The 15,481-nt window shown below is 55.1% G+C and overlaps 2 protein-coding genes across 2 annotated transcripts; both read right to left on the bottom strand.

Moving 5' to 3' along the window:
- Positions 1 to 169: 169 nt before the first annotated feature.
- On the bottom strand, positions 170 to 989 carry C8A04DRAFT_26482 (Isy1-like splicing factor; the record flags this gene model as incomplete). Its single annotated transcript, XM_062779938.1, has 2 exons — positions 170 to 904; positions 987 to 989. 2 exons carry the CDS (start codon positions 987 to 989, stop codon positions 170 to 172), a joined length of 738 nt encoding a protein of 245 aa, XP_062639106.1.
- A 1,939-nt stretch (positions 990 to 2,928) lies between these two features.
- Positions 2,929 to 14,426, bottom strand: C8A04DRAFT_35547 (Oligosaccharyltransferase 48 kDa subunit beta-domain-containing protein; the record flags this gene model as incomplete). The annotated part of the gene is made up of 12 exons (XM_062783213.1): positions 2,929 to 3,357; positions 3,422 to 3,490; positions 3,545 to 4,134; positions 4,186 to 4,296; positions 5,579 to 5,737; positions 6,130 to 6,453; positions 6,574 to 6,988; positions 7,055 to 7,215; positions 7,282 to 10,719; positions 10,784 to 11,713; positions 11,807 to 13,490; positions 14,016 to 14,426. 12 exons carry the CDS (start codon positions 14,424 to 14,426, stop codon positions 2,929 to 2,931), a joined length of 8,721 nt encoding a protein of 2,906 aa, XP_062639105.1.
- Between the last annotated feature and the right edge of the window lie 1,055 nt (positions 14,427 to 15,481).

Raw genomic sequence — 15,481 nt, 5'->3', positions numbered from 1 at the left:
ATGACTTATACTAAGAACAACATTGTGAACCGAAATACCAGATCGACTTAAGTAAAGGTCGATTCATCATATCTGGCTGCCGAAATACTCCCATTGCGCCATGAACGCCAGCCCATCCATCCGTGAAAATGCTAGACAACACCATCGGCCCATCGTCTATCCACAATCTCTACAACTGATCCAACAGCTTTCGCCGCCGCCGCTCAATAAGCTCCTGCTGAACCTCATCTAGCGTCGGCAGCTCCCACGCTCGCCCATCTCCTATATCCCCTGGCAATGGCTCCCACCCAGGCGGTGTTTCGGCGGGCCCGGCCTTAGCCAACCCCTTAAAGGCCATCTTCTCTCTTTCCCACTCGTATTCCAACAGCTCCTTATCCTCTTCCCCTGGTGCGTAGCCATAGTACGCCGCATTCACCTGCCGCCTCAAATCCATCCTCTCTTCCAGTGGCTTCTCGTCCTCCTTCTTCGCTTTCGCCGCGGCCTCAAACAACTCCTTGACCCCCGGCAACTCCCTCGCCCGGCCAAAATATCGATACCCCTTCCCACCCCCTTGTATCTCCCTGCCGGCCTCGTCATACACCTTCCCGCCGCTGCGCGTGTAATTCGGCCCGCCGAGATTTCGTATCTGCACTTCCCACATGTGTTTCTCGCGCATCAACTTGTTGATCTCGTCGTTGATGTCGCGGATCTGGTAGTCGGACAGCGCCGGGTCCTGGATGCGTGACACCTTGCGCGAGATCTCCTTGAGAACCTGCCCGCGCCACTTCTCACATGCCGGGATGCTGTCCTGCTCGGTGATGCCGCGCGGTCGTCGGGATCGCCCCGCGTCGATGATGCCCAGGTCTGCTGCTTGCGCTTCGCGGAAGCGGAAGAGCATGGACTGGGCTTTTTCGGAGTTGCGCGCCTGGATGGAGAGAGGGTTTGGTTAGTTCCTGGGCGGAAGCGGTTGCTGTTTAAGGAATTACGAGGGGAGGTCGTGAGTATACCATTTTGAAGGATTGTTACAATTCACTGAACCCAGCTAGATATGCCGTCGGCTTAGCTTTCCGTGGAGCGCAAGAAGCTCAAGCTAGGAGAATCGCGGGGACCGAGTCTGGCGATGTTGAAGGACGGCCTGATCTGGAAATTTCCAGCCTTGGAGGACGTTGGCAGGGGACGGAGGCGCTGCGGCCACAGCAGGTGTGGCGCTGTGGCTCTAGCTTTAACGTGGGCTTGGCGGGTCGCCGGCACCAAAAACGCGACTTCTTCCATGCTGCAGCGCGTTTCCTCCTCACCCCCACCAACTTTCTAGTAACATCCAAGCTTTGGAAACGACGTCGCCACCAGAGCATTTCAACCACGCTCAAACCTTCGCTCGTCGTTTCACGATAGACAAGAGCCCTTATACTTGTTACGATCTTGAGCACACTTGGCACGAGAACGTCGATTGATTTCCGGTTCCGCAGTTCAACACACGCGACCTTTAGCCAACATTGATTGGTTTCATTTTCGACCTCAAATCTAATGCGAGATCCAGTATCAAGCGATATTGGCCTTCCTTTCCCTTTCTGCTATTCTTCTACATTCACTGGATTCGACGACAAAGTCTGCAGTGACGAAAACCTTCCGCGAATCCTCGACTCATCCCGTCATCATTTGACGTGGGCGAGGTTGCGAGCGCTAAGAATGGATATCTGAGCAGGACAAAACCACATATAACCAACCGATCGATATACGGAACGGAAGTACTTATTGTACTCCGAACCAACCCCCGGAAATAGCGTCAGAAACTTGCCAGTTCATCTTTCTCACAGGCTATGGATTGGCTTCTCTCCTATCCCTGACTTCCCCTAGGCCCCGGGCTGAAGTCCATACCAAGTGCCTCCTCCATTCATTCGGTTTTTACTACTATCTTTACACACACTACCCTCTTTTCACACACCTTCCTCACCCCAAGCAAGCTGCCATGACGACAAACCCAAAGCAAACTCAAGGAGGTGCGCCGGTGCGTCACTTCTCCGTGGGGTCCCCCCCATCCTTCATTGTTGGAGGAGGGAAACCCGGGTGTATGAGTGCGCGCGACAGTGCAGCATCGATGACTTGCAAACAAGTAGTTTTCAATCGGAGCAGTGGGGAAGAGGAAGCCTGAAAAGGATGCAGAGGGGGGGTGGTGAAGGCCTGGTTGATGGATGAACGAAGAGTTGACCTTGGCTCCTCTGGGCCGCTTTGGGATTGGTGACAAGTGTCGGGCCGGAGGAGGCTGGGGGGAAGTTGGGGTTATTTTTCGTTTCGTCTTGGGAAAAAGGAGCGGGAGAGCGGGAAATACTGCGGTCTGGCAGGTTTTCGATGCTTTTTCTATTTTCTCACACCTTCTTCCAAGTTGCGGTTCTCTAGCTCCGAGGGGCCTAGAGGACTAAAGCTACAACCACAACAGAGCGGTGCCCGGTGATGACGGAAGGTCCAAAAAGCCAAATTTGCAGGCAGCCTCGGGACCTGGCCATTACGCATAGCCGTAAGCTTGCCCGTTTTAGGTTGTCAGTGGGAACAGAAGAGAGCTAATCTGAGGGTCTTCGCTTCTGTTGTGGTTTCTGCCCCTTTTCTTTTCCCCTTTTCTGTCTTTCCCTTGATTGTGGCGGGAGGAAGTAGAAGGGGGAAGGATGACTACACTACAATTCTGACCTGGGAGACTAATAGGATGGCTAGAGAACCCTGGAAGTTGGTGGTTCAACCGCTTTGCTACTCTCACAAGTATCCAATCACTTCTAGCCGTTTGTTTGTTCATTTGTAGCCTTTTCTTTTAGGGAACCCAGATTTTACGCCTGCCGTCCGGTACATTGTATCTTGTATACAGAACGAACCACATCAAATGAAAAGAGCATAACCACTAAATCCGTCTATGGCCTGTGGACACATACACACCTCCCACCCAGTTCCTTGAAAATCTCCCTCTTACTGCGTCTTCTTGGTCTCCCTCTTCGCCGGGGGCGCGCTGTACATCCACAATGCGCAGAATGCCAACCACCCGCCCACTGTCACACCCACACCAGCGATCCACGGCCAGGCACCGGTGATGACAAAACTCCGCGGCCATTCGTCATGGGCCATGTGGCGCACCGACACCGTGTTCTTCTCCTCGACGTTAGACAGGAAAGGCCGCTTGTAGTTGACCTTGAAGTTGAAGATGCCGTGTTGATCGGGCAGCTTGAATGTTGCGCTGTAGGCCGCGGCCGAGTCTGAGCTGTGAGTAGAGTCGGCGGCGAGCGGGAGGCGGTGGAAGGGCGAGAGCATCGAGAATTCGAGTTGGAGGGCATCGTTGGCCGGGACGGTAAAGGGGACCCAGGTGTCCCAAGTGTATTCGGATAGGGAGATGGTGTATTTCTACGGTGTATCAGTGGTTAGTGTGTTGTGCAGAAAGGAAAAGTTCGACTGGGCGGAAACTTACCACGTCGTTCTTGATGCGGTAGATATTGGGGTTCGACACGTTGGCCGCACCCGCCTCATCAAGGTGATGCTCGATCCAGTTGACCCGTAGCACACCAATCTCATTGAAAGCCCACCCGCTCACACGCTTCGCAAACTCCCGGTTGAGGGTCTTGGCAGTCTTCTTGCCACCTGCGGGCGTGACCTCGGCGTCAAACCACTTGTCTTGTAGCAGCTCAGCAGACCCAACCAACGTAAAGCGCGCCGAGTTGCGCGCCTGGAAGGCAGAGACCAGCGATAGCTGCTCACCGGCGGCGAAAAGCTCGTCCACTACTTCGGCCTGCTCCTTGGGGTTGTAGCTGTAGGCGGTACGGGGGGCACGGACGATCGGAGTGAGAAGCTCGCTAGTGCCAAGAGCAGCACCTACGCCGCGGGGGAACGCGAGAACATCGCCATCACTGGCACCGGCGCCAAAGAAGTCCTTCACATCGGGCCGGACAGGGCTTGGGCGCGGGAGGAGGAGCACGTCGTGCTTGTCGGCGGCGCTCGAGGCATCGTAGTTAAAGTGGTCCACGACCAGACCAGTACGCTCGGCGGGGAGTTGGATATCGAGCTCGGCGAGCAGGGAGACAAGCGAGCTCGGCGTCGAAATGCCGGAGCTAAGTGTCACGAGGACGTTGCCGTTGGCGTTCATGAAATCAATGAGGATGTTGGGGGTCAGGTTGGGGCCGAGGCCTAACAAGAGTCAGCCAAAATGCCATTGAGCACGTTGAGGAAGCACATTACCTTTCCCCTTGGTCGGAAAGAAGATAATATGGTCATAACTCCGCTCGCCGAGGTGGAACAATGCTAACGACTCGCTCTTGGGTGTCTCGAATTCGATCTGAAATCCTCTACCTGCCAATTGTTAGTTGGAACATCCTAGAACGCTGCCCAAGTCTTGATAGCAATGACATACTCTCTAGATCCCCCAAGAACTTGGTATACTTCTCCTTCTCCGCAAGATCGTCTAGAATGGCCAGTAACCTGCCCCCCGAGGTGCTGACAGCCGACACCACCGCGGCAAACAGAAAGACGAAGAACGAAATGAGCGACCGCATGATGGGCAGAGAATAGAGAATGGGCCTGCTTCCACTCCTATACAGCCGCTTCGTGCGTGAGAGCAATTGGAATCGAGGGGCGCAAACTCAAGGTTGTCGAGTTTACGGAAAGCTTTCCTCGTCCCGCGACAGCTTCCAAGTCAGTTGCAGCGCGATGCATTGGATTCGGCATACGTAGCCTTGCCAAGAACAAGCCAGGGGGTCGCAGCTCACGAGCGGACCCACTTGACTTGTGGGCAAACCCCTGCTGCTTTCGCGACGGGTGGCTTGTGCTCAACAGCTTCAGTGCTAAATTAACCGCAGTTTGGCCGGGACTTTGAACTGCCTCGCCAAGCTTCAATTGACCAAGCTTGCCTTCAACGGCGACGGACGACGAGAATAACACACCAAGTCCGGCGTGACAACCTTCCTGCACCGCAAGGTTGCGCAGCAAATTGTGCAATCACCTAGACCAACTAGTACGAACCGCCCAGTTTCCTCCCTCTCCTCCACCCCCGACATAATTAATCCCGAAGTTTATCAACAACCCCTCCTCCCCCAAGCCTACTCACAACAACAACCCCCCGTCCCAGTTCTAACTCCTCAACCACTAACAGAAGCCTACCCAACGACACCCACACACCCACACCACAAACCTCGCACACAAACACAATGGTCGCCGGCGCAGCAGGCCCCCGCTTCTGGGCAACGCCCATCCGATACTGCCGCTGGGCCGCACGCGAGCGCCCGGCAATCTTTTGGTCCATCGTTATCGGCGCGCTGGGTCCCGTCTCGCTATTCACAGTGCCGCCTATCCGCCGCTTGGTGGGCGATGAGGATGCCCCGCCAATTCCGTTGACTTATCCTGGTGCGTTGTGATATTCTTTTTTTGTCTTGTTTTCTTTTGGGGAGAGGGAAGAGGAGGGGTAGATGGTGGGAGAAGTTGTGATGGTTGGGAGGCGGAGTGTTGAGAACACCTATCATGGGATAATGATATCGTCGAGTGGCGAATGGATGGGGGTTCTGGGGACTCGGACGGTATTTGTGATGATCCTAACTAACCGCGGGATCCTACAGTTCCCACAACACCGAGAAAGAACCTAACGGGGTACGGCGACGAGACGGAATGAAGTAGAGGGATCGAGGATGCTTAAGAATAAAACGGCTTCGACTCGGTGATCTGTTAGGCTGGGAGGGGGACGAAGCGGCCAGCACTGGGCAGGGGCCTATGATATCACCTGTACATATTGGCGTTGCGGCTAGGCGGGCGGGTAAGCGAGCAGCAGATCGAGCGGTAGGAGATCTCAAGCAGTTGCTCGTAGGAGCATGACGAATAAAAGGACAAAAATATTCATTTTACTTAGTGATGCCCCGCTAAACGACATCCAGATGCAGGCCAGCCTCACCAGTTCTTCCCAAACCAAACGCCCTATGGCTACGGCCTTCGCTCTGTTTACCATGTAACCTCACAACTCGGGGTAAGAGAAGCACCCCGCGACTTTTGTTTGCGGGCCGACAAACCTTCTCCAAGGGTAGCTCCCTTTTAGCACCTGTAACCCTTTGTTTCCTGTATTCACCTCTCCCGCTGAACCAAGTTCCACTCCCACTAAGTTCATCAGTTAGCCCCACAATCTCACACATCATCCTCAACAGCAAAGTGTAAGAAAAAACGAGAAACTTACCACTCGCCCATCATCATCTCCCGTATACACCAGCCCAGCCAGCGGCGCAATACAAGTAATGGCCGCCTCGACATTGGCTCCCGTCTCACTCTTCATGTTGACATGGTCCAGCCGCCGCACAAACTCTAGCACCCACCGTCCGCTGCGTTGTCCCACCGTCTTGCGCCACACGTTCACCACCCCGCGCCGGTGGCCGGTGAACACGAGCTGATTCTCGAGCCACTCGTTGCCCGCGCCCTGCTGTGATCCCTCGTAGAAGGCGCATGCGTGCACAAAGTCCTCGGCGGCGATCGCTGCTGTGGTTGCTTCGTCATGATGTTCGTGATGGTCATCGTCATCATTGTGATCGTCCTCGTGCTCGTGCTCGTCACGGTAAGTGTCGTGGCCGTGACTACGGCGGCCGTGATTCGCACACACGTTCTGATCCAGGATCAGCTCGCCGTTGAGCGTGTACAGCAGCACATTCTGCCCCGAGCATAACATCACATCCCCCGTCACATCGTTAATCTTGGCACATTCGACAGGACGTGCGAGCGGCAGCTTGCGGATGAACTCCAGGCTGTTCAGGTCCCAGAGAAAAGCGATGCCGTCTTGCGAGACGGTGAGTACTGTGCTAAAGGCTTTGGAGACGACGATATGCGTGACGGGTGTTTTGTGTCCGAACAGCGAGGAGCGCAGCTGCAGATCGACGAGTGGCTTGTTGGGCAACGACTGGATTGTGTAGACTGACACAACACAGTCTTCGCCAGCGGTAATCAGGGTTTTGGAGTCCGCAAAGGTCAAGGTAGATATTTGGCCAATGTGCAGGTTCTCAAAAAGGCCCGCGGGCTGTGATTGATACAATGAATTAGCTTGAGTGCTGAAACAAAACACAGGGGAAAAGTTTTATCTCACCTTTCGATTGTCGCTCAAGAAGAACCTCACGCTGTTGTCCGTGTAGCCCCATTCTAGGAACTTGTCATAAGTCGGTGGAAGGTTAAGCCGGAAAGGTGATGCACATAACAGACGATCCAGCTTGGGCACATAGATCAACGAGGCTACGCGCTCTCGACTCTCTGCAAGTTGTCAGTGAATTCTCCATCGCACCCACACCATCTCGGTACAATGTTAATTAAACCTACCAAGTAACGGATACGACACCCTCGTAAGCGCCGCAATTGACGTATCCAGCCTCTTAATCGGGCAATGATCATACTCTCTCGCAGGATGTGGCTTGGTAAAGATCTGATGCGGCGTCTGCCCAAAGTTGTGAATGATCCCCGTGGTGATAGCCCGTTCCTGCGGATCCGTGATGTTATCCAGGTCTCTGGCGCCCTTGTACGATAGGGGATGGAACACGTTCAGATTGTCGACGGCCACCTCGCCGCGCTGTTTGAACCCAAACACCAGATCGATCCATTGGTGCAGCCGTTGGCTCACATACGGGCTCTCCAACGCCTCGCGGTGCTTGGCGATAAAGACCTTGGGGTCGCCCTTGGCCCACGGTGGCAGAACGACGTTATCGATCGGTCCGTTGCCCCCCTGTCGGACGCCGAAATTGTAGCCGTTGATGTTTGTGAGGAAATCGGGGAGGTAGAAGAACTCCGGCGTCAACTCGCGCACATCGGTGCCATTCTCACGAGACGCCGAGGTCCAAGCACCTTTAATGGAGAAGAACAACCGGTCTGGGTGGTCAAATGTGCCTCCCTGTAAGAGGATGTAGGACTGCACAAACGGTGGAAGCCGGATGAGGTAGGATGAGACAATCATGGCAGAGGAGTAATGAGTCCCGTAGTGGAACGGCGTCTCGCCAATCTCAGCCAGACTCTTGTAGCGCTCCGCGAAGTCGGCCGCGCGGCTCGGCGACTGCGCACCCATTGGTTTGGACAGGTCCCGGAATGTGGCCGGGTTGTTGAGATCGAGCTCCTCACTTGTGTAATCCGCCAGCACCCAGGGAAAAACGGGGTACTGGGTCAGATCGTTGAACGTCCTGCCGGCCATCGTGTTCACCAACATGAGGTAATGGAAGTTGGAGATCTCGCCCCTCTGCCACCGCCGCATCATGGGGTTCCAGGCCGAGGAGTTGAAGATGCTGCCAAACTTGGCCCCCAGCGTCTGGGGTGCTTCCTCGGTAAACCGGAGACTCTCGAGCCGCCAAATGTCTTCTGGACTGGTGAGTAGGCTCGGGTTGCTGGTGTGTGGCGTCATGGTTGTCAGCCTCGAATAGATTTCGTCCCGCATGGCCGGGTTGATCGCGGCTAGGAGGTAGCTCCGGCCATCCGTAAAGAAGATCTCGATCGCCACGTCACGGAACAGAAAACGCCGCTTTGAAATACTGAGAACGTCCTGCCACTTCCAACTGCGCGACTCTTGATCGATGCGACTTTGACCCTGTGGCCGCTCTCCCGGCTTGCCCCCCGTGATTATGATAGAAAACGGATCCCGCTCTTCTGGCGGAGCCTGCCAGACGTTGACAATTTCGCCGTCCGCGCTTTGGAACAGGTTGTCCATGATGTACAAAGCATTCTTTCCGATGATCAGGATACCCTCAGGAGCGTCAAGCCCAATGATTCGTGAGATGTTGAAGACGTTCTGGACCGCATCGCCCTGCTGCAGGCGGCGCATCACTTTCCTGTTCTTATCCTCGAAAGCGTCGTCACCATCAGGCTCGTTGGGGTCCTCCACCAGTTCGAAGTCGTCCTCCGGTACCGCGCTCTGTGAATCGGCTCCAGAGACGGGCTCAGCTTCCGCAGAAATATCCGGAGCATCCACATTGCCGTCCGGTCCAGCAGAGGTAGGGCGGACCGTTGCGGGCGCGGGACCCGTTGGCCGGGATCCCTCGCTGCCAGCAGTGGTAGTGGGTTTCAAGTTCCCAGTCGGACCGCTGCTGTTCTTCGGCTGAAATTCCGGGTGTTGTTGGGCCGGGTACACCGGTAGGAGACGGAGACGCATGCGGTTCCTGCCCTCAGTCCGATCTAACTTCCACTTGATCGTCTGCGGCTCGCTGAACACCGCTCCGGGCCGACACAGGTCTTGCTCCATCTTGGCATAGGTTGACGCCAGGAAAGCATTGTCATCTTGTAGATCTTGCAGAAGCCGTTGGTGCTTGAAGTGCTCCGTAAAATAGATGCTCTTCATCCACGCGCTGTTGGCCATCTCGTGACGGAGCAAGATGTTGTCCTTCTCCAGTGACTCTGTGTGCCACTGACGGAGCTTGTCCTTGCGCGACTTCGCTCTGCTGCGAGCAGAGTCCGCCGTGCGCTGGTTCTCAACCGCGACAAAGTCTTCCCACGACTTCGACATGCCGTCGAAAAAGAGAACATCCAGCGATGAGCGATGCTGATCCACCCATTCGAGGAAGGAGACATCGTCCAGCTCGGTCAGCTTCTCAAACCCCCTGGCTAACGGTTTCTGATCCGGCGTCATAGTCTGCCTGAAGATGGCTGAGGACTCCTCGGGCTTCTGCACAAGCATAATCCGCCACAGCATGGCAGCCACAAGGCGAATGTCCCGTCTTGGGTTGACGAGCTTGTTGTAGAGCTGATACCACAACAGCTTCATGAACTCATCCTCGGTCGACAGGCAGCCGAGCAGCACGGTCTGCCAGTAAATCAGCTGCTCCATGGTTGTGAGCGCCTCGGAATCCTTGGTTTCGGGGTCGTCCATATCAGAGAGCCGCAGTAAGGTGAAGCGTAGAAAAGACGACCGTATCGTCGCTACCGCGGAACTGCACAACCGGACGCTCTTCAGTGAGGAGACATCGGGCCGCTGCAAATACTCCAACAAGGTCCCCGCAAACTCGATCATGGTCTCGGCTCCGTTCATAAACGACCCTTCAAAAACGGCCTCAGCCATGTGAAGACACAGGCGTGCCATGTTCTGCAGAATCTTGGGCTCTGTCAGGACCTTTTGGTCCAGTTGGACAGTGTTTTTCAACTGGGTGATCACGTTCCTCAGAATGTACGTTTCAAAGTAGGCCCTGTGCTCTTGGAAACCCGGGGGAACTTTCAGGAGGAGGCCAAATCCGTGGAACTCTTTCCTCGCCAAGACTTGATCCGTAAACACGTTGACAATCAACTCGAGCACCCCCTCCAACACGGCATTACTGGTGTTCCGAGTGGATGATCTCTTCTTCGGCGATATGGCGTGATTCAGGCGAGTGGGAGTGGGCGCGACTGTGGGCGGCGACTGCGAGGTGACTAGGATGAACGACGACGGCCGGCGAAGAGGTGTACCTCGGCCGGGGCTGCGAGAATATGGTTGAGTATCTGCCGGGACGGAGCCGGCCGTCCTGATGATCGGAATGGCCGTCGACGAGGATCCGGGTACCGGCCTAATGATGACATCGCCCCCCTCAAAGTTGAGAGTGTCCTTTGAATTGAGCTCCGTCTCGGCCGTGACCGGGTCGGAACTAACGATGACTGGGTACAGAGCAGCGAAAAGGTGTCGCAGGTAGTCCGAGGACAGCGCAAAATCCCGAAAGTTGGCGGAGCGTGCCTGCATGTCGGCCAAAAAGCGGACAATGGTCTGAAGCACGGCCGCATTCGCCGCAACTCTCTCCTTGTCCGGCACATGGGTTTCTGGTTGGTTCCTAGGTGTTAGTGGAAATGTCAAGCGAAGAGGAGACTATGCTAGTTAACTCACTTCGCGGTTCGAGCGCCTGGCCCAGCTCCATAGACCGGGCCCGAGGCCTTGTGTGAACGGCACCGAGATTCGTTTCCGGGCTAGGTTCACGGTCAGGCGAGTCGGGGTCATCCTGATGCCGCAGAACGTCCCGGAGGCCATGTTGGAGCATGGAGGTAATAACAGGGAGCAGGTCTGGGAATACAACCTTGCTGTTACCAAAGAGCTCCAAGAGGCTAAAGAAGTCAAACGACTTGTCAAAGTTAATACGGGATACGTCATATCCAAAGAGGATGCTGAAGAGGATCGGCCACAGCGTGGAGATATCCCACCACTGTCTCAAGCGGTACGCCATGATCCAGAAGCCACCAGTCTTGCTCGCAAACTTAGCTGTGTAACCCGAAGGCTGCGTCACGAGGAGCCGTGCGAGAATCTTGGAGCCAAGTACCACAATCTCGGGGTCGTTCTCGGCTAGTAGGTAGAGGAGCCACTGCCGAGAAGTCAGCACGTATTCTCGAGTCCTCTTCTTTGGGCCGGATGCGTGTATCACCTTGTTCGTGACAGTTTTGGCAAACTTGCGGATGTTGGCCAAGTTGGCCTCTTCACAGAGAAGCCCACTGTACATCTGTAGGATCTTGATGCCCAGTTCCTTTTTGCTAAGCATTCTAGATCCCATTGCAGACGAGAGAGGGCTCAGTTCAGTAGTCGGCCGGCGGAAAACGCCAAGGCCGGGGGTAGCAGCACGGCTGCTGGTGGACCCGGGCTTAGGTGTACGCGGCAAGGAACCCGGTGGGGTGTGGAATGCGTAGGTGATGAAGAGGGCGATGGAGCGATGCACTTCGGCATTGTAATTGCATTTCACAAGACTTTCGAAGGAGGCCATGAAGTGCGGCAAGATATCCTGGGAGATCGTTTCGGCTTTCAAAGCATCCAGGAGCCTCTTGATGATGCCTATTTGCGGGACATTAGTTCACCATATGCTCTCAACATTAAGCAACATCAACATTCGGGGATGGTGGGTGGGAGGTGGAGGGCTAGACTTACGCATCCGAAGCAACCGGCGGCTGTTGAACTGATGGTGCTTGCTCTTCACGGCAAAAGTCACAAACTGCTTGTAGTAGAGCTCTTGGGCCAGAGGAGAAGACCGCCTCCAGGTGTCCGGATCGATAAGCAGGACACGATAGGCCAGTGGGTTAATGATAAAAGACTCGATCGGCTCGGCATGCTGGTATCCGACAAAATGAAGAATGAGGCTAAGCAGCTGGAAGCTCAGGCGGTCCCTCGCGTCGTTGGTGAGCGGCAGTCGCCAGGTTTGGGACTGGGTATCCGAACCGGGGACGCCATAGCCCAGCTTTGCGCGGAGTAGCATGCTGAGTACGGCGTATCCTTTGTCTCTTTCCATGGCCTCGCTATTTCTCCAGCTGTTACTTATGCAGTGGAACATGAGCTCAACCGACCTCAGCAGTTCATCAGATGTGGACGATCGCTCGACAAGTTTAAGAGCGACAGGCGTGAAGCCTCCGAGCCTCCAAAGGTTGTCGTCGAAATAGTACGGTGTGGCGACGACCGGGTCACCCGCAAGCAGTGAGATTCCGTTCATCTTGATCAGGGCGTCGTTGACGCAAGGCACGGCGCCGTTGATCGCGACTGCTGTACCACTCTTGACGGTGGCATGGAAGAGGCTGTTGGCCGCGTTCCGGGACAGCGAACGGAAAAGTAATGATTCCATAAACTTTCCATCAGCGGTGAACACGGCACGCGGGAAGTTGCTCAACAACACCCTATGTTCAGGCACGATCGTGCTGGCCTTGTCCCGGATGGCCTTAAGAATATCCGAGTTCTCGTCCTTGCCTGGGTGGAACACCTCGTTCCGAAGCCCCAACGCAGCCGAAGCTTCGTAGGTCTGGAAACCTCCAAGACAATCCTGGAAGTTCCCTTGGTACCGGGCACCCAAACGGTAGTATACCGCGAGTAGGTCATCGCTCAGCACATCCTCAAACAAATGGGCCGAAGCGAGAGACCATTTTGAGCGCACCAACCCTGGGCCAACCTGGGCAGCGAGTCCGCGAGGGGTGCCCAAGAACCCCTGAACGGGGTTTGTCTTGCCGCTACTCGAGGAGAAGGAAACAAAACTCTCGGTGCTCGCGTTAGAAGGTGGAGGTGGGTTGGGATACGAGGCCCGGATCTGCTCGGCAAACTCTCCGTTTACGTAGAGACTTGCTTTGCTGGCGACCATGGTCTTGGGCCGGCGGTGGACGAGGGCCAAGTGATACCACTGGTTCTCCTTGAAAGTAATCGATTTGAACCTCACACTAGGACGCGAGGATGTGACAGACGTTTGGAGGATGAAGTTCTTGGTGTCTTTTTCAAGATAGGCGAGGAGGAAGCACGTCTGAGTCGAATCAAAGACCCCGAAAAGCGTCGTATGGGACTTTGGGTCAAACTCGTCGATGCGGATCCAGCCGGCAAAGGTATAACCCGGGGCACTCTGAGGTGGAAAAGATCGCCCCAGATTAGGAAGCTCGACTGAGGAGTGGCCATGTAAGGAGAGATCGAATTGTATGAAAGGTGGGGAGGCGTGCTTTTCTGTCATTTCGAGACAAAATTCAGAGGCAGCAACTTCTGGGCTGTTCAACAAAAACTGTGCATCTTCGAGCTGCTCAATGCCCAGATGCATCAGAAGCTTACATAGGGCCAGTACCTTCGCCTTCTCCGGCTCGGCGAGGGTCTGTTGTTGGGAGAAAAGGAGACGCAAAAGCCTGGACAGCATGCCGGATCTGTGCAAAGCGCTAAGGTTGAAGAGGGAGACAGACGCCAGCTTCAACATCGTCGTAAGCACTATGACGGACACGGGGCTGACGGCAACATCCTGCCCTCTTGGTATGGATTCCCAGAAGGTGATGATCGTCCGTATGATTTCGGCATTTTGGACGGCGGTACTCGGCCCAATGATCTCAGCGAGCTTCCTCTCGATGGTCTCCTCCGGGGCCGGCACAACACCAGCTTTGTCTCCGCGGTCTCTTCCAGTGGGGCCCTCTGTGCCATCAGATTCGCCGCCGGGTTCATTACGGAGGTCGCTCGGGTCCTCCCAAGGCGCCACAGAGCAGCACAGCTCATCAAGGCGTTGGTCGTCGAGGGCGAACGAGAGCAGTTTCCCAAACAGCTGGCAGTTGGCCCAAAGATCAGAATCTCCGCCGCCCACGCCAATGCTCGCTATGGTCTGTTCCAAGGCTTCCCAGCCACCGCCCTCCACTCGATCACGGAAGTACCGTCGGTTACCGGGATGGGCACGGAAGACCGCCGAAAGTGTGGCTAGCACCACGTGTATCAGGTCGAATATTGCCCTCCTCTCTGTCTCGCTACGTTTTTGTGGGTTGTAAAAGCCTGAGAATGACCGCAGGACATCGAGTAATGCTTGGAACCCGCGAAGGTGACGGAAGTCGTCTTGTGGTGGGGAGGGTGGAGGGGCAACAGCGACATGCTGGTGAATGTGGCGGATCTGTTCTATCAAGGCTTCAGTTTGTGGGTACAAGCCGTCTATAAATGATCGGGTCGTCACCGAGAGCTGTCGGAGGAGTGCTTCGAGAATTTCCGCGGCTTTGGAGGTTTGTAGCGTCGAGGCAGAGGTCGACGCTCGATATCGGCGGGATCGTACGGACAGCATGTTGAACTGGTGGGGTCTTCGGGCCGCTCAATTGCGTCGGGGTGCCGGTTGCTCGAGGTCAGGAAGGTGACAGGCGTGGGTCGGATCCCTAGAACCCATCAAGGGCCCAGGTGTGCAAGGTCGATGCAGCGTCATGGACGGGAACGCGGCTGGACGCGAATCGAGAAGAGGCTTACGCCAGCATTCCAAGGCTGCCACTGCAGGGCCCTTTTGCTTGAGGAGTGGGATTTCAAAATCGACGTCGAGGTACAATAATGGAGCTGGTTGGTGCGTGTGTTGCGGGAAGAGGTTCGAATCAGGCAATGCCAGGTGGCTTGTGTTGTTCCGTCACGGTGGTTGACTCGCGTTGTGCCGACGCGATGTGCTTTGCAGAGTTGTAGTCTGTCCAATGTTTAGCTGTGGTCTGCACAATTGGAAGCTTCCATAGTTACCCACCAGCTTGAAGTTGTGGTGCTGGTTCCATGCGGGGGCTGCCCAAAGACGATGTGTGGGCAGGGCTGCTCCACCTAGCGGGGAGTTTCAGCGCTGTGGGAGGGCGCTGGAACATGGGACTGTGGCAGTGCCAAATCGAAACTCATCCTTTTAACGTTAGTGACAAATTGACAAGGGAGGGCATAAATGTCGCTTCACGGAGACAATAACGACGGCCTAAGTTTGCTGAGTCCAACACTCTATTCTTTTATTTCAACCCTTCAAGTAGGGTGTTTTGCTTCTATTGCTTGAACTCTTGTACCTCGAAAGGTTGTAGACCCATTTTTGGCAACAGGAGCTTTTTCTTTCAGATCATTTCCATCTGGACGTACTTACCCTCCGAGAGCCCTTGGCTTGCACAAGATGTGGTTTGATTTGAATCGGGTTCAATATCTGTCCCATGTCTCAGTAGCGGACCCCATGGAGTCTCCTCGGTTTGGGACTTTTTCTTCTAGGAACATTATTGTATTGATGCTTTGCCTCATGCCCTTGAAGTCGTGGTTGGGGGCCTGCTAAACACATCAAAAGTAGCATTAGCCATCATTTTGTTATCTAAAACCGGGCGAGTACTAGGGTACATGTGG

This window comes from Dichotomopilus funicola (genome assembly GCF_033296635.1).
Source record: "Dichotomopilus funicola strain CBS 141.50 unplaced genomic scaffold C8A04scaffold_13, whole genome shotgun sequence".
Classification (NCBI taxonomy): domain Eukaryota; kingdom Fungi; phylum Ascomycota; class Sordariomycetes; order Sordariales; family Chaetomiaceae; genus Dichotomopilus; species Dichotomopilus funicola.
The sequence above is the reverse complement of the archived record's forward strand: the minus strand, read 5'-3'. Positions and strand labels throughout refer to the sequence as shown.